Source organism: Ochotona princeps, chromosome 15 (assembly GCF_030435755.1).
Source record: "Ochotona princeps isolate mOchPri1 chromosome 15, mOchPri1.hap1, whole genome shotgun sequence".
In the NCBI taxonomy this organism is placed as follows: Eukaryota; Metazoa; Chordata; class Mammalia; order Lagomorpha; family Ochotonidae; genus Ochotona; species Ochotona princeps.
The window spans coordinates 17,570,430-17,592,379 of NC_080846.1; the positions used below are offsets into that span (position 1 = coordinate 17,570,430).

Sequence of the window (21,950 nt, forward strand, 5' to 3'; positions counted from 1 at the left end):
AAGGGGTAGGAATGGGGAGATAACGGCAGGGTGATCTTCCCAAGGCAGCCGTCATTCTCTGTAGCTCATCTTCGTAGTACTTCTCCCAGGTGCTGGGGTGGGGAGTGGGAGCCAGTGTGTTCACAAGGAGACCTGGCTGGTCCAACACAGCCTCCTGATCTGGCAGGCATCGAAAGAAGCCCATGGAGTGTTGTCACCCCTCCCCACCTCACCTCTCCATTCTTGGTCCTGGTGAGCAGCAAGCAGTTCCTTCTTTAACACCCTGAATATCCAAATGCACACCCTGAGACTCCGCAGCCCACACCCCCACCTCCACGGTGCTCCCTGCAGCACCACTTGGAGCCCATTAGCCAGCCATGCCCACACATGCCTGCTGCCTGGGGAGACCAAGGTAGCTGGGCCTGCTGTTCTTGGCTCTCCCTTCCCCATCACTCAGGGTGTGCATATGGGTCCCCCCCATCTCCGAGGGGGTACAGTCTGGTTGCTGAAGATTCACAAGATAGAAGGGAGGAGAGAACATGGAATCCCAGGGCTCCAAGAGTGGAAAGAGAAGGGACCAAGCACTGTGGAAGGAATGTGCAGGGGACTGGCCTGTTTTTACTGAAGGCCAACTGGGGCCTTTGTTTTGGAACACAGGGGACAGACGTTAAAATCCTGCAGATATACTTGGGTGTCTCAGACACAGTCTGCCATCAGTGGGGTTATTTGTGAGTTATCTGGCTTTTCAAATGCTGCTTCCTTGTGGGCAACTTTTGGATCCCAGCAGTGGCCTTGAAGGATGGTCGTGAGAACTGAATGGTGTGCCCCATGCTCCCAGCACAGTGTCTAACCCTTGAAATTCTGCTGTTTCTCTAAGCCAGTCCCTGCATTGTGTAGACACTGGGTTACTTGCAGTCTTATGAGTGATCCCAACAGCTGTGTGGACACTAAGCAGAATCTTCAAATGTGAGTCGCGAGAGGCTCAGTAGGAAGTTCAGGAAACCAAGAAACCTCATTGTAGCTTGTCACTGTGTACTTGCAATAAGAAATTCCTTTTTAATTTCCATCGCTTTTGGCAAGACTCCCATGGAGGTGTTCCTGCCCCAGCTATGCTAAAAAAAACAAAAGTGTGTGGCAGGTGGCAACAGGAACCCAAGCAAGGCCATGAAGATGGCTCCAATGAAAGGACAGTCCCCTTCCAGAGCCCCAATCTGCTGTGACCTGGGCGGAGGTTGATGTTTTCTCACCCCATCCACCACCCTCTTCATCTTCACACAGGGCCAAAGATGCAGCCCGTTGAAAAAAATCAAGTGGATCACTGGGGTTAAGATCTGCCATAGGGATTTGCTTGACCATTTTTCATTGGCTGAAAAATAAATGAGTCTTCTCACAGGCCTGTGGTTTCCTTCACAGGCGATGTCTCGCTCTGCAGGTTCCTGTTTCTTTTCCATATCCTCTCACGTTGCCAATCGAACTCTGGCCATGAGAAAGGGGAGTGGAATGCAGTGGGACAGGCCAGGATCTATCTATGAACTGGAGGGGAGCTGCAGGTCTTCCCTCTGTTGCTTTGTTCTGCCCAGGCCACACACTTTGCATCTGTACCAATTGCTGCACTTGCAACATTCCCCCAACCCCTACCAAATCCACCCCTCCCAGGCCATGTCACTGTATAGGATGTCACTTTGCAGCAGCATCCATGTGACATTAAGCCTAGGTCTGGCACAGCAGCCGCATGTCAGTCAGCCTGCTGGCAACACCTGCGGCTGAGCACCTTGAGGCTGGGCAACACTGAGAAATGGAACCCACCCTAACCAAAAGATGTGGGCATTACCAACTGATGACAACACACAGTGGCTGGGTCAAGTCTGCGCTGGCTGCTGGCCCAACAGCACCCTGCCAAGCCCCTTTGCCACAGCAAGTTCAACTAGCTGCGCACAGAAGGGGGTCTGGCTGCGTACTGAGCTAAACCACAGTCCTCTGAAGCGGCAAAAGCCTTAGGCTACTGTGACCTTGGTGACCCCACCGATGACACAGGTGGGCAAATGCCCTGTAGCAGCTGGCAAGATGATGAGGGTACCTGGGCACTGTACAGACAGTAGCAGATCTGTCCCTGGAAATCTTCCCTCTCCCAAGGGCCCCCTGACTCTTGGCTTTATTCTCGTGCCTAGTGATGAAGATCAGCAGGCCAGCCTGGGGTAGTCCTCCCCTAGGACCAGCGCACTTGCCAGATGCCATCGGATCAGGTATGTTCAGATTATACACAGACACCACCAAGCTCACCTGCCCATCAAGTGGAAGGCTAGGTTTCAAGATCCTTCTCCAAGACTCCTGCCCTTAACATAAAGCACCGTCAACTTCTCATCCCTTTCCCCAGACCTGTTCTCTCCTTCTAGCACCACATCTCAATTCTTCCCAGAACTGGTATCTTAGGTGTCAGGGATATCTCTGTTCCCAAGATCCCCACAGCTGCTCTCACCTACCTGTCTCCTGGTACCACGTGAGCCCAGGGCCAGTAACATGATGGGGCCACCTCCAGGCCCACAGGTGCTGCCTGGCCACCAGACACAGCAGGTGGCACTCTGCCTGGCCCCTCTCCCACCCTCAGTGCCCCACCCGCACTTGCCTCCCCAGAACAGACCAGTAGCTCACCCCCTAGACAAAATCACTTTCTCTTTAATTGCTGTTGAAGAAGATTCACACCGCCTGCTTCCGAGGAGATAAAGGGGGGCATGCCCCCCACCCCCACCCGGGTCCCATCCCCAATTACCTGGTCCTTTGCAAAATATTTTAGCCAGAAAAAAAAAAAAAGGAAAGAAAGAAAAAGACTGGAAACCACTGACACACACCGCCAAGGGCTGGGTTGATTGAGGCAGGCGGGCGCTAAGGCCAGGCCAAGTCCACGGACAACTGCCTCTCTGGGAACAGAGCAAGGAGCTTGGAAACCCTGCCAGCCGCCTGCCACCACTACCCCCTTGCAGCCCTGGCTGGGAGGGATCATGTGATTGAAGGATGGGTGAGTCTGGAGCTGCTCCAGTGGGAGGGAGGGGTTGGACAAGAATAATGGGGGAGGGGTCCCACTGTCAGGGTGCCCCCTACCCCAGATCACTACGGGTGCTGCACAGTCACAGGGACGCAGTCACAGTCACAGACACTCACAACCCGAGAGCACCCCACCCCACCCCACCCTTGTCCCCTCGGCTTCCCCGACCCTCCCACGCCCCTGCCCGCCCCCAGCCCCAAGTTGGGGAACAGAGCAATAAGTTACAAGGCCCCGCCCCAGCCCCCTTAGGCCTGCTCCTGCTTTATCCTTTCTCCCTCCCAAGGTAGCAGCGAGGAGTCACCCGGGCTCTTGGCTCGCCCCCTGTCTTTAGCTTCCATCCCTGGGTGGGCGGGCGTGCGTGTGCATAGGGGCAGGGGGCGTTCTGATACCCATTCCTCATGGTCCCTTTCACAGAAAGGGTTGGGACCCCCATCACCACCTCCATGGACAGTAGAGGTCCTGCCCCTCGCTGCCCTTCCCTCCCCCACTGGGCAGTGAGATCAGCGTAGAAGGGGCGGGGTCCCCGTAGTGGCCCAAGTCCCAAGGCCAACCCCTCCCTGTGGTGTGGCATCGCCCCAGGAGCCAGCCTGGGAATGGGCTGCCGCCGCGGAGTGGGTCGCGGAGCCAGGCCGCTGCGAGGAGGCGCGCGCGCGGGCCCGACTGGGCCACCAGAGAGCCCCGGACGCTGAGGGGGCGTCCCCTTCTGCAAACACTGCACGGAGATGGGGGTAGACCCAGAGCAATCCGAGGGTGGGAGCCGTGGACGGGGAAGGGGACCATGTGAAGTAGGGGAAGGGAGTGACTCCATGCCTCGGTGGGGAGAGGGGGTGAGTTTGTGTCTTCCGGGAGGCGTGGGGGCCGTGCCTTCGTGTAGGGGGTAGGAAGTGCTCCCAAGATGGGGGGGGGGGACTGAAGGGAGAGGTGAGAGGGTGAATTAATCCATCGGTCCACCCGGTGTGGTCGTGCCCGGCCCGCCTGGGAGGTGAGGAAAGGTCTCTCCCGCCGGGCAACTATACCAGCGCGACCGGGGCGTCCACGCGGCCCACACTGGCGGCGCTGCTCCGCCGTCGGGGACTGGGCGTGGCGGCGAGGCTGGGAGTGGTGGCTGCGCTGGGCGTGGTGGCCGCGCTGCCCCCCTCGCCGGGGCAACCGTGCTGCAGGAGGATGTCTGCACACAGCTGGCTGCCGGCCTGGCGAGCGTAGAATAGCGCCGTGCGGCCCTGCGCGTCGCGGGCGGCCACGTCCGCGCCGTACTGGAAAACAGGAACGCCCCGTGTGACCGCGCGCTCCGCTCCCGGCCTGGGGCCGTCTTCTACACCCCCACTCCCACCAGCACGCGCCACCTGCCCACTGGGAGCACTGGGCGTCCCGCCACCCCCATCTCACGTACCCACAGCAGCAGCTGCGTGATGACCACGTGCGCCAGCTCGGCCGCCAGGTGGAGCGGGGAGCGAAGTTGGGGGTCCTCCGCGCTGGTGTCCAGCGGCCCGTGCCGCGCGTGGGCGAGAAGCAGGAGCACGGCGGCCACGTCCTGGGCCTGCACGGCGGCCCACAGTTGGCGGCCCAGCGGCTCCTCTGGGCTGCCCAGCGGCGCCAGGAACAGCAGCTGCTCGTATTTGGCCCGAATCCACGACTCGCGCTCCTCCCTGTTCGGGAACCACCGACAGGCGCTCAGAGGAGCCTCCCCAGCTTTAGACACGCACGAATCCCACCCTCCCGGCTGTGCCTTCATGCCTACCGCGAAGAGTCCCGCGTGGGCTTGGCGCGGCCCCGCGTGTCGCTCTCCCACACGCTGTTGGCCGTGTCGTTGCCTATGGCCGTCAGCACCAGGGTCAGCTCCCGCGGCCAGTCGTCTAAGTCGAGCGAGCGGACGCGAGACAGGTGTGTGCCCAGATTGCGGTGGATGCCAGAGCATTCTATGCAGATGAGGGCGCCCAGGTTCAAGCTGGCCCACGTGGGATCTGGGGATGAAGGAGGACGGAAGTCGGCTCCCTCCGGTCTGGGCGGCATTGGACAGATACGCCTGCCTTCACAGGCCCTCTCACCTACTCACCCCACCACCACAGCCCAGTGTGCCCCGCTGCCCCTCACACTCACTGGGCGCCCCGCAATCCACGCAGGTGGAGTTGCCCTTGGCGTTCCGGATGGCCTGGATGGCTACGGCTTCACTTTGGCTGTCTGTGCGCAGCTGCAGAGATGGCAATGGAGAAGAGGGCTGAAGTTGAACACAGAATCCTCCCTCCTGGGACACCTACTGCTCTCCTCCCTCCCCCATCCCATCCCGGTCCACTCACCCCACTCCCCTTTTACCTTGACCTTGCTGCTCTCACAGCACTGCAGACTGGCCAGGATCTGACTCTCAATGGCCTGGACCCAAGCATCACGCTCCTCAAAACTGGCTGCCTCAAAGTGCCAGGTCTGACCCGTGCTGGACACGATCAGGAACTCAAAGTTTTCCTCTGGGAGGAGCAGGAGCGGATGGAATGGCAAGGAGTCATAAGGGACCAAATTCAAGCAGGAGCTGCCCTCCCCAAACCCTTCCTCCCTGATGCCCATCCCGAGCCCCTGGGGGTGGGGTAGTGGAGCAGAGGGTGGGAACAGCGGGAAGGCCGAGCACATGCAGGGGAAGGCAGAGGCACCCCCACCCTCTGCACCCCAGCTGAGCGCCCCTCCCAGCTGCCCACTTGTTACCTGCTTTATAAATATTTCTTAAACTACCAAAGGATTTTAGTTTCCACATTTTGCGCTTGGCTGGTTTCCCGAAGCAAAGAAGATAGATAGAATGGAAAGCAGAGTGGAGAAAGAGACAGAGAAAGGAGAAAAAAGAAGAGACGCAGACGGAGAGATGGAGAGAGAGAGGGACAGAGAGAGAGACAGAGAGTGCCAGAGACAAAGCAGGACAGACAGATGGGGAGAGAAAGCAGAACTAAAGTCAGTGGCCCGGGGGGCAGAGTGGAGCGGAAGCCAAGAGCCAGGAGAGGAGGCAGATCTGGAATGTGGGTCTAAGCACCCAGCAGAGAGCAGGGGCAGTAGGGATGAGTGATCATGGCCCCTGGGAGCAGGAAGAGGAGGGAAGGAAGCTCAGGAGCTGGACATCAGGAGAGGGGATGGAAGGTGGGGCGTAAGGCCAGGTCAGGGGGCCCTGGATCCAGGGGCAGTCTCACATTGGGGCAGAGGGAGGGTTAAGGGACTGGGAGAGGGACTACTGTGGTCATTGAATGTTCTGGGGACAGAGAGAGGAGGGGGCTGAGTGGTCCCAGGGGCCAGGAGCTGGGAAGTCCATCAGTGGAGGTCGCTGAGGTCAGGGGCTGGAGTGGTAAGTGGAGGTGGGGCTGGTCAGGACCCAGAAGAGGCCATTAGAAGAAGGAGCAGGGGCCATGGGTTCATGGGTGTCACGGAAAATGGGGTGGAGGTGGCATGGGGCTGGACTACCAGGAGAGAAGATGTTGGCCGGGGAGAATGGCCATGGCAGGGGCTGGTCCATCCATTTTCCCGCCAAATCGTGCATGGTGGTAATGACAGTCAAGCGCTCGCCTTGGGGCACTTGTCCTCCTGCAGTAGGGATCTGGGCCCCGGGTCTGACGCTGGGGCCGAGGGTCCAGGGTGGGTCTGAGACCACCCACCCGAGCCTCACCTTCAGCCTGCACAGCTGAGCCTTCAGTCTTTGATGGTGTTGTCAGCTTTTTCCTCCTCTGCTTCTTCACCATAGGAGAAGGAGGGGGTTCCCGACTCAGGGGGCTCAGGTCTCCAGATGGGGTACAGTCTTAGGGAAGGGGACACAGCTACCTCAGCTGTCCCCGCCACAGACTTCCATGACCTCCTCAAAGTCGGTCTTCTCCCCTGAACTAGTTTTGGCATTTTAGCGGCACCCCCTCCTCAGCCATCCCTTCCAGGGGGTGCCCCTGGATCGCCCCAGGGAGATATGTCAGACCCACACTCAGTCCCTGGCCTAGCTACTGACTGACCTGAGGCCTTATCGAGCCTCAGCTCCTTCGTTTTTTTAATTGTACTTCTGTTTATTATTATCATTTTATAGCTCCTTCGGTTCTTTAATTGGGGATAATAATCTTGACCCAACAAAGCTGTCCTAAAGATCATGGTTACAGTGTTGCTTGTTCTTAAGACACTCATAATATTCACCACTGGGTGCTGTTGGGTAAGCCTCAGAGCAACCTCTGAGGTGGAAACTTAGCTCCATTTTGCAAACGAGGAAACAGGAATAGTTTCCTCCCCCATGTGGTGAGCCTGGATTCACACTTGGCACTCTGGTTCTTAATTCCTGTGATATCCAGGGATGCCTGGATGCACACGGTCATTCACACATGGTACCCCAGTCCCTAGCTGGATTTCATCTCCCACCCACATCCCACTGGGATCTGTAAAACAAGGGGCAGAGGATGGTTGCCACTGACCAGTGCTGAGGGCTCGGGCCAGATTCCGATCTGGCTTAAGTAGGTGCTTGGAAGTCTGGTCTGGCGGTGGCTGCAGGGAGCTGGGGCTGGGGCTGGGGCTTGGCATGGGAGTGGTGATTTCTGTGCAAAGGGCCAGAAAAAAGTCACTTCAATAATTCAGCCTCTTGCTGTCCCCCAGCCCCATCTCTTAGGTGGTCCCTCCCCTCCTTAATCACCCATCTTCCCACCCAGCTAGTGCCAGCCCCCCACTTCTCTCCTTCCCCTCCCACTTTGCTGGACCCCTACTCACCAGGGCCTTCACCCATCTGCACAGTGCTCATGTCCTTGACCAACCCGTTGATGCTGGCTGAAGGGCCGAAAGCAGAGATGGCTCTTGGGGGCCGCTTGCCCGGGACCTTGACAGTTGTTCGCAGCAAGTCCATCTCCTTGCCATGGGTGCTGTGGATGTAATCCTGGAGGGCAACAGGGGTTGCAAGTGGAAGGAATGTTGGGGTCCCAATGTCATGAGATGGGGGACTAGAGAGGGAAGGGGTCCTGGCAGCTGACTGGGGTGGGAGTGGGGACAGGCAGTGAACATCTAGGACAGGCACCATCAGATAGGACTTAGCACTGACTCCTCCAAGCAGCATTTCCCATGTGGCAGATCTTACTAGAAGGAACTTCTCTTGCTATTCTCCTTCCAGACTGCTACTTCCCAGGGAAGACAGATATATGCATGTCTATATCCTGGTAATGTGTGGGTGGTATGTCCTGAATACACACTTGCTAAACCTAAGAGACCCTGGGCTAGAGCTTCCCAGGTACTCTCTGTATTTGTCAGAAGCAGAGTTGGGCTGAGCTGGAAGGACCACCCACAGCCGGCCCAGCGGCAGTCACTCACGTTAATGCTGGGATGGTAGAGCAGGAAGCCATTACTGGACAAGGTCACATATTTCTTCTTCCATTCTTTGTTCAAGGAATTGCCGCTTCGCTTCAGCAGGAAGCTCTAGAATGTAGAAGGACATGTGTGAAGGAAAAAGTCAGCCAAGATCAGCCATGCTCACCCGACCCCCTCAGCCCTCTGGGCCGCGCACCTGCTTGATAGGGATGGCTCGCCCACTCCCTGTGATCTCCCCCCGACTGTCCAAGCTCCGCTTCTCAGAGTCACTGCCACGGCGATTCTGGAATGATTATTGGAAGAAGTCAGCCTGACCAAAAAGCAGGCCGGACTGATGAAGAAGGGCCAACAGGGAAGATGCACAGGTAACAGGAGAGGAGGATGGAGCCAGCAGGTCCAGTACCGCAAAAAGGCTGGTTCTTCGCTTGGCTGCCCGGTGCAGGGAACCTGGGGTGCTCAGGCCAGCCACAGCAGCCGCCTCTGCTCGGAGCTCCCGGTGGCCCACGTTGGGTGAAGATGGGAGGGAAGAAGAGTAGTCACTAGTGTGGCCGCCGTTACTAGCCTGAGGGCAGACCGAGAAATCAGTAGAGCTGAGATGCCCTCCTGCACCCCATACCAAGCCACACTTCCACCTCATTCCTGAGAATGGGATACATGGCTTGGCCTTATCGCCACTTATTTATATTATATCATTAATAATTTTTAAAAATCCTCCCTAGTATTGTCACAGTGCTTTAGACTCTGCAAAACCTGGCTTCACATATGTGAGTTTGATGACCTTGGGAGGCTAGCTGATATGCTCAAGGACTTTGCAAATGTTGCCTCAGACCTGGTTCATTGCCACTTCAACACACTTTCTGCAAGGAATCTCCTTGCCCTTTCCATCAGCCCCACATACTCCCTCAACTTCCTTGTGGGTACAGGTACCTCCATGCACCCTGAAGTCCCTACTCACCTGTCCTGCTACAGGGGTGGAAGCGGCTGAGTGGCTGGGGGAGCTGGGCAGGGACTTGCAGGCGGCCAGAAGCTGTTGCTGTTTGCGCAAGGTCACCACCTTCTGGGCCACTGGGCAAAGGGGAAGGGGAGGAGGCATGAGCAGGGCAGATACCCCAGGCCACCCTTGGGTGCATAGCTTGGAGGAATCCCCAGGTGACACTAGAGGTGCCAAATCCCTTGTGCCCATGGTCCTCAGGCCTTGAGGTAGTCTACCAGTCCCTCCAGCCCAGAAAGACTTGGGGACAGTGAGGCTGATCTCTGGGCTCCCTGATCTTGCCCCTCTCCCACGGAGGCTACACTTACTTAAAGAGGCGGGGACGGGGGCTGGATGCCTGAGCTCGAAGGATGACATAACCCCTGGCCTCTGGCTTCCCCCACATGCTGGCCGGCCGGACGCTCACCACACTCACCTTCCTGGAAGACCCGATCCACGTTGAGCCCATAGGTGGCACAAGTCTCATAGTAGCTGCAGCGCTTCATGTCTGAGCACAGAGCCCTGGCACGTGCATCGCCCACCACCCGAGGGGAGGCAGCACTGATCCTGTCTGGGGATGCAGAAAAAGCAAGAGCACTGGACAGGGAGCCCTTCCCCTGCTCTCTGTGATTTGCTCTTCCTTGTGCTCCAGGCCCACAAGGGATTAGGTATGAGAACTCATCTCTCCTGCAACCAGGTGGGATGGTTGTACATGAGCCCATTCCACGGGGCTGGGTCCAGCTCCCAGGGAGCAAGCTGGGGGAGCTGAGTGCACATGTGTATGTGTGTCCAGAAGTCTCCAAAAAAATGACTGGAGTTTCACAGTGAGGTCCAAAATGACTTAGACTCACCAGGAATAGTCCCGCTGTCCTGCAAATCTGCTAAACCCTGAACTGAGCAGGGAGAACACTTGGTGTGCAGACTAGGAAAAGGCCAGGCTGCTCACTCTGCAGTGAGAAGCCAGGAGGCAGGTAGAGGTACAGGGGCACCTGTAGCAGAAGCATCCACAGAGGAGAGCCTGCCAGCTCAACACAGCTGCACCTGGCCCTAGTGGAGAGTCTCAGAGCAGCTGAGTTACTATAGTGAGAACCAAGAGGTTCTCTGCCCTTTTGTTTGCTCCATCATTTCCTGTGTGTTCTCTGGTCAGCATGGCCCAGCCGCAGCAAGAGGAACACAGAAATGTAGGCCTTGAGGTTTTCTGTGTGTGCCCATGGTGATGACATGGGGCAATGACACTGTGAGAACGTTAGGCAGGTGGCAACTCACAAGGGAAAGGGAGAGGGCATGTAGGGCTGTGCTTTTCTCTGCCCAGACTTTGGGATGCTGGGGTCTGCTTCCACGACTCCCTTATCTAAAGACCATCTCCCTCTGGAGGCACCCTGCAACCACAGCAGTCATTTGCACATTCCTGACCAAGCTCTCTCATGTGGCGCCACACCTTAGTGACTTTCTCTGCGCGCACACACACACACACACCCTGTTCCGCGCCTGCCCAATGATGCTTCTCCAGCCCCCCTTACCTTGTGTCCCCACCAGGGCCAGGGCCAGGCCTCCTCGTCCTTCCCCCCGCAGGGAGCTCAGCTGCCCATGGAGCCGGCTCACGGCCTGGAAACTCTTCTCATCCTCCAGGCTGAAGACGAAGATCACGGCATCAGCCCAGCCTGAGAACTTGTTGGCAGGAAAGAACAGAGGGAAACTCAGACAGCTCTACTCCTTTGGAAACCGCTCAGAAAGATACCTGGGAACAGGGCCGACCATCCTGTGCCCTCTCCCACACCCCCCTCACCTTGGCATCAGGTGCTCCGGCTTCCTCTCGGATCAGCACCAGGTGAGTCTGTCCATCCACCAACATTTCCTTCTTGTATTGCTCACCTGCCCAGGAGAATTGCACAGCTGACAGATAACCAGACTTTGCCCTCCTACCTGTCCTGTAGCTCTGGGGCCTCCTCTTTCCCACTCCTGCCTTCATGTCCACTTTTGGTCTTTCATCTGACCCCCCACCCCAGCCCTCTGGTCCCAAATGCCCCTCACTGACTTACTCTCTGTTTTCTCCAGCACTTGGTAAGAGCCAGTAAGGAATCGGTGGATGAGTGATGACTTCCCACTCCTGACGTCACCCAGCACACCCTGATGGCAAAGTTGTAGAGCAGAGATGGCAGAGAATGAAGAAGGAGGCAGGAGGATGCCCCCCAAAGAACCCAAGGGCCTGGGAGTGTTAAGTCATTGGGGTGGGGGGTATAGTCAGCAGAGAACCGTCGGAAGGATGGGGGCGTGAGAGTCACGAGAAACAAGCCAGAGCATAGAGGGGACGTGACCCCAAAGCGTGTCACCTACTCAGGGCTGGTTTTTCAGTGTTGGGTCATTTAGGAAGCTCAGTGGGCCTGCATACATGTGCAAGCCAGCACCCTAGACGCTGCTAGGAAAGTTTGGCCCAATCATAGGCAACAGAACAGCAAGGGCCAAATGGCAGGTGCCAGGGGTGAGGAAAGGAGGCCGTGGACAAGCAAGGAAAAAGGAGATGGGCAGAGGGACAGGCCTGGAGAAAATACTGTGAAGCTGTCTCAGGAGGCTGGAAGAGCATGGCCCACTCGCTAAGAAAGAGGGAGGGAGAGAGCGAGCGAGCGGGAGAGGGCTTAGCAAGCAGCCTCCCCTCTCAGTCAGGGCCCCAGTTACCTACCAGGCGCAGTTCAGGAATAGAGCGGCTCAAGGTCCATTCCTGGCTGTTGACCACAGCCTCTGCAAGAGGAGAGGGAGGCAATCAGAGAGGGCGGCTCCCTGCAGCCCTGCAGCTACCCCAGGACCCTGCCTGTGCTGACAGTGGTTCCCAGTTCTTCCATCCCAGCCGCTCTCCCCGCACAGCTGTTGCTGCCGCTCTGCAGTTGCCTAGCAACAGAGCCAACCAGACAAAAATACTTCAGTTGGCGTCTCCCTTGTAGAACATCCCCAGACCTCGAGTTCCTGGCCCAGCCGGAGGCCAGGGCTCTGAGAACTGAGGCGCTGGGTATTTCTCTCTAAAAGGAGAGAAGGGCTCCTGCGTGACCCCCATTTCCCCCAGGGCAGATTCCCGCAAAAGTGTTGGCACATAAAAGGGAGCAGAGCTTCCTCAATTTCCATTTCAGAGCAGAGAAACTGAGGTGAGGGCTTCCCTTCCACCTTCTTCAAGGTCACTGGCAGCACGGCCCGGTGGTCCTGGCCCCTCCCCACCGGCCCAAGGAAGAGAGCTTGGATTGTGTGAGAGCTCTCCTCTTTCCATCAACATTGAGAAGGAGCTCGGTCCATCCACACACACACCCCAGTACCCCAGCCCTCCCGGGGAGAGGTGGAGGAGGGTGAGCCTTCCGCCCCGCGGGGTCCAGCCCCCGCGCCTGACACCCGCCGGACGTTCCCGGGGCGCCGCAGCTGCGTCTGGAACTCTGGGATCCAGAACCATCTGCTCCCACCCGCTCCGGAGCCAAACCCCAGCCGCCCCCGCGCCTAGGCCCGCCTCCCCTCTGGGGAGTGCGAACCCAACCAAGAGTCCTTCTCCCCACTCCGCCTATCTCCTCCACGCCCCCGGCACAAGAAAAGATAAATTGCCAAAAAAAAAAAAAAAAAAAATCCACTACCTTCCCGCACTGCCTCCGGAGTCTCCCTGAGTAAGACTGCCTTTGCGGCAGGTCCACCCCCTGACTCACTCAGGGGTCAGCTCCAGCGGTGCGGAGCACCGTTGGGGGTGGAGGGAGTAAGGCTTCCTATCCACCTCATTTCCCCTCGCGTTTTGATTTTTCAGCATGTTTCGGTCCCGCGTACTCGCACATCACCCAAACCCGCTAACCTGCATGCTGCATCCTCCGCAGACTAGGGTCCATCTAGGGAAAGACCGTGTCCCCCAGGCCAGGCGCTGCTGCAAGGTCAGTGCCGACCACACCGGGTACCGGGGAGGAGGTGGGGGGCGCTGGGGAAACTGAGGCTTCCCCAACCCCTGCAGCTCTAAGACCACAAACTCTGCCCTGCAGGCCCCAAAGTGCAGCTGAGGCTGGCAGGGGTGTGGGGGTAGGGTTTGCCCTGGGAGTGCTTTGCTTCAGTCACCCTGACCAAGGCCACTCGTGGGCCCAGAATGCCCTAGGTCCCTGAGACCCAGTCACCTCTCACCTCCAACAGGGTGCAGCCACTGACCCGGCTCCCCAAACTTCCTATTCTGGGGGGCCCTTCGCGGTGGAGTGAGCCTGGCTCAGGCACCCACCCAAGACCATCACCATCACGACTACCACCACAGCAGGCACAGCGCCCTCCCCTCCCCTCTGCTCGAGTCTGGCCCTACTCACTAGGGGAAGCACGGAGCTCTGTGCCCAGCAGCTCCCTGGACCCGCTGCCAGAAGACAGGCCTGGGGGGCCGGGAAGGGGCGCAGAGCCGGGAGGTCCCCCTGTGCTCTTGGTGAAGATACCGCTGATAAACTTGAGCATCTTGCGGTCACGAGTGGACGCTCGGCCACCCTCCCGGCCCCTTTTCAGCCCCGGTGCTGGAGGCTCCAGGGTGATAGGAGGTGCAGCCCCGGGGGACTGCGTGGAGGCAGCCGGTACAGCAGCGATGGCTGGTGCCGGGGTTGCTGGCACGGCTAGCGGAGGAGAGCCGGCCGCTGGTCCCGGGTGCAAGTCACTGTTGTCCAAGGTCTTACTCTTGCCTTTCCGAGGGGATAGCTTTCCTCGGGCTCCAGCCCCAGCCCCGACCCCACCAGAGGTCGTGGCTGCAGTGTTGCCTCCGCCAGCGGCTGAGGCGGCGGTGGTGGTGGCCGCGGCGGCCGGAGCTCCAGTCCCGGCGCTGCTCTTGGCTCCCCTGACCCTGGGCTTGGCCTCGCTCTCGGGCCATGACAGGCGGCTTCCTGCGCCCTTGCTTCCCCCGGCCTTGGATCCAGTCGTGGTCACGGTCTTGCATGGCTTGGGCGCCGGCGGAGGAGGCGCTACCTTTAGCCTCCGGCTCCCGGTGCCAGGGTGTGGGGAGGAGGAGCCGGGGACGCCGCCTGCCCGGCCTTCGGGTTCTGGGCCCCCCCAGCTTGGGCTGCTGAGTAGTGGGCGCCGGGAGGAGGTGGGCGCGCCCCCGGGTTTGGGATCCGGGCTCAGTCCCCCGGAGAGTGGAGGTCCCGGAGGGGCGGCCCAGAGGGAAAGGCGGCGGCCGGGAACCGGGGAGATGGGGCGAGCCGGACTGGCCGGGGCCGGGCACAGGGCGGGGGGCTCCGCGCCCCCTGCGCCAGCGCTGCTCGTGCTGATCCACAGCGCATCCTGCCGGTGGAAAAGCCGCTCGTGCCGCTTCTTGCCCGGCTCCTCCGCGCCTCGGGGGCTGCCAGGATCCCCGGGCTCCGAGCCTCTGGCCCCGGAGGCTCCGGCCGCGACTGCAGACGGAGAAGGCGGCGGCGGCGGCACCGACTCGAGCTTGACCAGGGTCAGCGAGATGAGGTAGGTCGTTGTCCGGCGCTGCAGCGCGCCCGCGCCCCGGCTCATGGGGCCCCGAGACCCCCGAGCTGGGGAGGGGAGGGGACTCCCCCGGACTGCCTCAGGGGGGCCCGGCCATGGGGCCGCCCTGCTCGCTGCCCCCAGCCCCCGGACCCCACTGAGCTTGGCTGTCGCCGCCGCCTCCTCCGCCTCCGCTTGCGCCCCCCTCCCATCACACGGGGCGCCCCCTCCCCATGCTCCCCGCCCTGCGCCCCCACCCCCTTGGAGCCCCGGGACCTTGGTGCTGCTCCAGGGAGGCGCGCCGGACTGTGCACCCCGGGCTGGGTGGGGGCTCCAAGATGGGCAAGGGGAGGGCGGGGAGGACAGGAGTGGGGGCAGACACGGGGTGGGGGGAGGAGAGGGAGGGAGAAGGGGGCAGAATGGAGACCGGAGGCTGGGGGTGAGAAGAACCGGTGTGGGGGAGACAGGGGCGGGGAATGAGGACTCGCGGGTAGGGGCCTGTGGATGCGGGCGGGGTGGGGGTGGGGGTGCGGGGTCTTGAGAAGGGTGGGAGGCTGGTGGGGCTGCCCGTGCGGAGTATTAGCAGGGGCGCGGGGAGGATGCTGGGGATGGAGATACAGGAGGTGGCGGGGGAGGAAGGAGGGAACGCGAGGGGGTGGGAACCCACGGATCTGGGGGTCTGGGAGGGGAGGAGCGTGGGATCCGGACGGGGAGTCTGGTGGCCTCGCCCGGGCTCTGCTGGGTCCGGATCCGTGCTGTGTCCGGGCGCTCCCCTCACATCGAGGAGGAGGCGGCCCACCGCCCCCCCCACCCTATCTCCCTCCGCCACCCCCCACTCCACCAGCACCGCTGTCTTCGAAGGCTGTGCAAAATCCAGGACTGGATTTCCCTCCCAAATCCTGGGCTGGATTTCCTGGGATTTGGACTCAACCTCCTCTCAACAACCTTGCCCCCTCCTCTGGCACACCAAGGTTAGGGAGCCCTGCTGAGGGGTGGAATATTGGGAGACAAGAATGACAGTAGATTCCATTGGGTGGGTAGACTGCTGCAAAGAGAGCCCTAACTCAGGCTCTGGGACAATTTGGGGGAAGCTGAAGTGGGGAAGCAGGGAACCCTGAAATCCCCCCACACACCTTTACTACCTGGTCCAGGGCCCTTCCTCATGACCCAATATCATCTCTCCCGCCAACACCCTCTCACACTCTGCACTTTGATAGAGCCCAAGAGGGAATGACTGTCCCAATGTGAACTTGGAAAGGCTTCCCCAGGGATGGGGACAAACAGAGGAGGAAGGGGGAGGGAGTGCCTCTGGAGGGATAGAAACCCAGGCTGCTGGGTGAAGAAAGAGCTCAAGTTTGGGGTTCAGGGAGAAAGAGTATATCTACAAATTGACACCCCCCCAATACCAAAATGCACCCCGTCTCCATGGCAACCATGGCTCCAAGAGTGCCTCTGAAGCAGCATAGCAGCAGAAGGAGGGGTGCCACGTAGGGTGGTGTGGAACCAGGGGATGTCTGCCTGGTTGAAGACCCCACCCACACACCTATTTAACCCCCCAGGGGATTGCTCCCCAAGAATAAGGGCCCCTCAGCTCAGGCAGGCAGTGGGAGCTGGCCCCCTCTGGGTTCCCATTTCATCCCCTGAGGTTTGCAAGGTGCGGCTCTTTTCCAAAGCTAAAGAGGGGGTGAGCGGAGCACATGGGAGCCGTCTGTTCTGTGTCTCGCACCCCTCTGGGGCCTTGATGTTCCATACTGCCTGTCGCCTAACTTGGTGAGATGCTGACCAACAACAGAAGCTAAGGCCAGACGAGTTGAGGGTAGGGTAGGAGTGGGGGGGGTGTCTCATGGCAGCCCTTGGACAGCCCCCCCAGGGGCCCAGGATTCAGGGAGCCTAACAGTCCCCTGATTTGGCATCCCACCCTCCTGACGCAGTCAAGACTATAATAAGTGCTGCCGTGGGCGGCTCTTGGAGGCAGGAGCCGAGCTCGGCCTGGTAGGGTGTGAGGGTGGGGTGGGGGGGGGCTGAGCCAGGCTGTGGGAACCCTTTCTTCTCCCAGAGGCCTGTGTCCCAGCCCACCAGCCCTCCAGATCCTGTCTCACTGGCTAGCAGCTTCTTGCTGTGTTTCCCTGCATTTAGAACCAGGAGGAGACCCTCCAGCAGTTGGGTAGGAGAAGCTGATGGGGACTTGCTGCCTCCCTCCTGGTCAGTTTTTCTTTCATTTCAATAGGAACAGAGTCTGCCTGCTAGGAGAACAGATCCCTATAGGGGCTGAACCCCTGCCCTTCCCGCTACCTCCTTTGGAACTAGGCAGAGCTCTACCTGACCTAAAAGACGCTCCTCCCCCTCCCTCTTTTTTTTAATAGGGATGGGGTTTAGGTTGAGGCCCTGTGGGCTATTCCCAGCAGGTCTGCAGCAGTTGGTCTTGGGAAGGTGTCAGGAGGATTTCCTGGAAAAGGGGGAGAGAATGGAGAGGGGAGGGGAGGCACCTCTGAGAGGGTGATAGGAAGGGAATGACAATGTCCCACTAGAAGCCCCGTATCAGGTGAAGAGTTGAGGGTAGGGTAGAAGTGGGGAGGTGTCTCACGGCAGCCCTTGCAGTCTGAGCTCTGGGGGGTCTCTCAGAGCTCTGGGGGTCTCTGCTACCAGAAAGGCTGCCAGAAGGTGCCTGTCTGGGAAGTCTTTGGCTCTTGACCCACGAGGTAAGCAGTGGAGAATGGAGTGGCTGGCAGAGTGGGGGGTGTGATGGGGAGGAGCTTCTTCCAGGCCCCCTGTAACACAACAGTCCTGAGGTCTTGCTTTGTGATTTCTCTGCCACCTGGGAGGTGATTGAGAAGGGAGCCAGAAGGAGAGCCTCGGGTGGGGTCCAGTGGATGAGAGAAGCTGCTCCTGCTGGAGTGAGGGGGCACCACAGTCCTGAAGGCTGAGGTGGGCAAGAGGATGTGGCGGATGGTGTTGCCATGGCAGCACTTCCTCCCTGTGTTGTCATCACTTGCTCTAATGGCACTGAGGAGGTAGAGCGGAAGGTGTGGGGGGAAGACAGGAATAGGAGCCCTGGGAGAAAAGTCCTGGGGACTCCTGTGCCCTTCCACTCAGCTGAGAGCGTAGTGTGTGCGGGCTGCTGGGAGCATGTGTGTGTGTGCATGCACGTGTGTGTGTGCATGCACACACGCATGCTTCTCCATACAGCTGGGGAACTAGAGGTCACCCATCCTTAGTGGGTCCTGGGAATGAGCACATCATCCAATCCCAGAACCTCCTGCCCCAGATGGCTTCCTGCTCAGGACTCCCCAGGCGAGGACCAAGTCAACCACACGGCTCTGTCCCAGCCCTTCCTGTTCCTGTTCACCCGCTTCTTCCATTGCCAAGAAAGGTCAGATCAACAGGGACTCGTGTGTTGTTCTCCTGGGAGAACAAAAGAGGAAAGGTGACACATGCCACGTTGTTTCCCATCCTCTCCAAAATGTGTCCTTCCCCAGAGTTTCAGCTTCATGCTGGAGACTAGGAAGTAGCAGATTGAGAGGTGATCTATGACACAGTGAGCCCTTCTTTGCCCCAATGGTCCCCAATACACACTAAGTGGTCGGCTGGTTCTTTTCTTACCTTGTACGCTGTCCAGGGAGGCCCGGATGCTGTCTTGGAGTTCGAGGTCGCCCACCTTCTCTGCCAGCTTCCTGAGCCGACTTAGAGCCTGCTTGGCCACCTCATGTCGTCTGACTTCTGCTCTCACTGCAGCTACAGCCAATTGCCTCTGGGCATGCATGTTGCCCAGACTTGTCTTGCCAGGCTAACAGCAACCCCTGGCCCTGAAGCCCATGGCCCCACAGCCCCCAAAACCGAAGCCACACAAGGCCCCTTCTGCTGTGCCCCACAGCTCCCCTGCCCCTGACCGCCCTTCCGTCTGGCGGCCTCACTTCCTGACAAGCGAGTTTCAAACCCACAGCCGGGGACACCACTACCTCTTGAACCTCCCACCCCCTCTAGCGTTGGCTCGCCAGCCCTGTCATCCAGCCTGCCCTGATTCCCCAGCCAGGTAGGTAGAGCAAGAGACCTTAAGCAGCATCCCAGCACCTGCTGTGGGAGGCGACTAATTAAGATGGGTGTTGGTTCTGGGAGAATGTGGCCAGCCAGGTTCCAGACCCCCATGTCCCTAAGTCTTTACAGGAATCTGCACCTTCTTGTTCTATCATCCTCATGGCCCTGCACTCTAGTGTGCAATCTGCACTCATGGACACCCAGTGTACTCTCATGGGCTTATCAAAAAGTCATGGGAAGGAGGGGTTCTGGTTCTAGCGTTGAGGAAGCCATTTGGGATGCTGACATCCTGCACTGGTGTGCCAGTGTTCAAAGTCCTGGCTCTGTTCTGGATTCCAGCTTCTTGCTAGTGTGCCCTCTGGGAAGCAGCGGTATGACCCACGTGACCGGGTACCCTGACATCCACATGGGAGATCTGTGTTGGGTTCCCAGTTCCTGACATCAGCCTGCCCCAGTCCAAATCCTTGTGTCCATGTGGGGGAGCGAACCAGAAGACGGGAGCTCTGTCTGTCTCTCTGCATGTGAAATAAAACTGGAAATAAATGGTAGAAAGTTGAATTAACAATTATAGGATTTTTTAAAAAAATAATTTCATGGAAAATGGAGTAAAATGTTGAAACCCACGTATATGAAGGATCTCCAGAAATTTCATATAAAATGAATGTTACGTAAAAAAAATGCCTCAGTGGCTAAATCCTTGCCTTGCATGTACTGGGATCCCATATGGGCACCGGTTCATATCCTGGCTACTTTACTTCCTTTTTTATTTTTTAAATTGGAAAGGTAGATTTACAGAGAAGGAAATGCAGAGAAAGATCTTGCATCTGCTGGCTCACTCTCCAAATAGCTACAAGAGCTGGAGCTGGAGCTTCATATGGGATTCCAGTGTATGCAAGGTGAAGACTTTAGCCACTAGGCTTCCATGCCAGGCCCCTAGTTGCTCTACTTAGAATCCCACTCCCTGCTTGTGGCCTGGGAAATCAGTGGAGGATGGTCCAATTCTTGGGAACCTGCACCTGTGTGGGAGATATGGAAGTTCCTGGCTCTTGGCTCCTGGCTTTGGATTGGTTCAGCTCTGGCTGAGCTCTGGCTGAGTTCAGCAAATGAAAGATCCTTCTCTCTGTAAATCTAACTTCCCAATAAAAATAAATAAATCATATATGCTTTAGGGCCTGGCACAATAGCCTAATGGCTAAATCCTCGCCTTACATCTGCCAGGATCCCATATGGGCATTGGTTCATGTCTTGGTTGCTCCACTTCCTTTTCCACTCTCTGTTTGTGGCCTGGGAAAGCAGTACAGGACGGCCCAAGTTTTGGGACCCTACACCTGCATGGGAGGCCCAGAAGAAGCTCCTGGCTTAGGATCGGCTCAGCTCTAGCCTTTGCAGCTCCTTGAGGAGTGAACCAGTGAATGGAAGATCTTCATCTGTCTCCCCTCCTTTCCAAGTCAGATATACATGTACACAGACATATACAGGAAATTTCCAGGAAATATTTAAGATTGGTTTTATTTTTATTAGAAAGTCAGATATACAGAGAGGATCTTCAGTCTGCTGATTCACTCTCCAAGTGGCAGCAAAGGTCAGAGCTGAGCCGATCCGCCAGGAGCCTGGAGCTTCTTCTGGGTCTCCCACTTGGGTGCAGGGTCCCAAGGCTTTGGGCCATCCTCAGCTGGACCCAGATGAAAAAATTTTAAAAGATTTCCTGGGGGGCCTGGTGTGGTAACCTAGTGGCTAAAGTCCTTGCCTTGCAAACGCTAGGGTCTCATGTGGGTGCTGGTTCTAATCCCAGAGGCCCCACTTCCCATCCAGTTCCCTGCTTCTGTTCTGGGAAAAGCAATCAAGGACAGCCCAAAGCCCTGGGACCCTGCATCCACGTGGGAGACCCAGAGGAAGTTCCAGGCTCCTGGTTTTGAATTGGCTCAGTTCTTGCCTTTGCTGCCACTTGGGGAGTAAATCGGCAGACAGAAGATCTTCCTCTCTGTTTCTCCTCTTTGTATATCTGACTTTCCAATAATAAACAAATAAATCTTAAAAAAAAAAACTTACCATCTAATATTCTTACTTGTTGGGGCCATTACTGTGGTATAATAGGTTAAGCTTCTGCCTGCCATGCCAGCATCCCATAGAGGCCCTAGTTCAAATCTTGGCTACTCCACTGTTGCTCCAGCTCCCTGGTAATACAGTTGGGAAAGCAGTGAAAGGTGGCCGAAGTCTTCAGGCCCCTGCACCCATGTCAGAGATCCAGAAAGCGCTCCTGGATCCTTGCTTTGGACTGGCCCAGCTCTAGCCATTGTAGATATTTGGGAAATGAACCAGCAAATGGAAGACACTCTCTTTCATGCTTTCTCTCTGTGTGTCTCTTCTTCTGTCATTCTGCCCTTAAAATAAAAAATAAATTTTTAGGGCCCAGTGCAATGGCCTAGCAGCTAAAGTCCTTGCGTTGAATGCACCAGGATCCCTTATAGGCGCCGGTTCTAATCCCGGTGGCCTGGCTTCTCATCCAGCTCCCTGCTTGTGGCCTGGGAAAGCAGTTGAAGATGGTCCAAAGCCTTGGGACCATGCACCTGCATGGGAGATCTGAAGGAAGTTCCTGGTTCCCGGCTTCAGATCGGTGAAGCACCGGCTGTTGCCGTCACTTGGGGAGTGAATCATCGGACAAAAGATCTTCCTCTCTGTCTCTCCTCCTCTCTGTATATCTGACTTTGCAATAAACATAAATAAATCTTTAAATAAATAAATTTTTTAAGGAATAAAACTATTCCATTAATTTCAAATATAGAGAATGAGAGAGAGAGAACTTCCATTTAGTTGTTCACTCTCCACATTCCCACAGCAGCCAGGGCCGGGCTGAGCAGAATGCAGGAATCTAGAACTCATGCTCCTTCTTCCACAGGGATGACAGAACTCCAAGTATTTAATCATTCTCGGGTGCTTCTCAGTGTGCACAGTACTAGGAAGCCAGAATTAGAAGTGGAGCAGAAGTGGAGTCAGGACCCGAACCCAGGTACTTAAACTGAGAGTCAGGCTTCCTTAGTGTCATCTTAAATACTATGTCAAACACCATGCCCCCCTGTGAACTTTTCTGAAGTACCTTTTACCTCTTGCAATGCAAACTTTCCTCAGCCAGCCACCGCTGTAACCACCCCTGGTTAAAAGGTCCAGGTGTTCTAAGAAAAGTGAAGGACAGAGAAGGAAAACAGCCTATATAGC

The 21,950-nt window shown here is 57.6% G+C and overlaps 1 protein-coding gene across 2 annotated transcripts; it reads right to left on the reverse strand.

Moving 5' to 3' along the window:
• Positions 1-2,632: 2,632 nt before the first annotated feature.
• AGAP2 (ArfGAP with GTPase domain, ankyrin repeat and PH domain 2) lies at positions 2,633-18,582 on the reverse strand. Of its 2 annotated transcripts, none has more exons than XM_004582973.4 (18): positions 18,306-18,582; positions 11,956-12,014; positions 11,318-11,405; positions 11,065-11,150; positions 10,799-10,946; positions 9,715-9,849; positions 9,264-9,373; positions 8,712-8,870; positions 8,505-8,591; positions 8,312-8,416; positions 7,721-7,883; positions 7,432-7,551; positions 6,654-6,782; positions 5,330-5,478; positions 5,117-5,207; positions 4,758-4,980; positions 4,410-4,665; positions 2,633-4,272 (listed from the first exon to the last, which is right to left on the reverse strand). In XM_004582973.4, the coding sequence occupies exons 1-18, from the start codon at positions 18,463-18,465 to the stop codon at positions 4,030-4,032; spliced, it is 2,511 nt and encodes an 836-aa protein (XP_004583030.2). In that variant the 5' UTR covers positions 18,466-18,582; the 3' UTR covers positions 2,633-4,029. The 2 variants fall into 2 exon arrangements, with proteins under 2 accessions (XP_004583030.2, XP_012781782.2); XM_012926328.2 differs by lacking the exon at positions 18,306-18,582 and adding an exon at positions 13,583-15,426.
• Between the last annotated feature and the right edge of the window lie 3,368 nt (positions 18,583-21,950).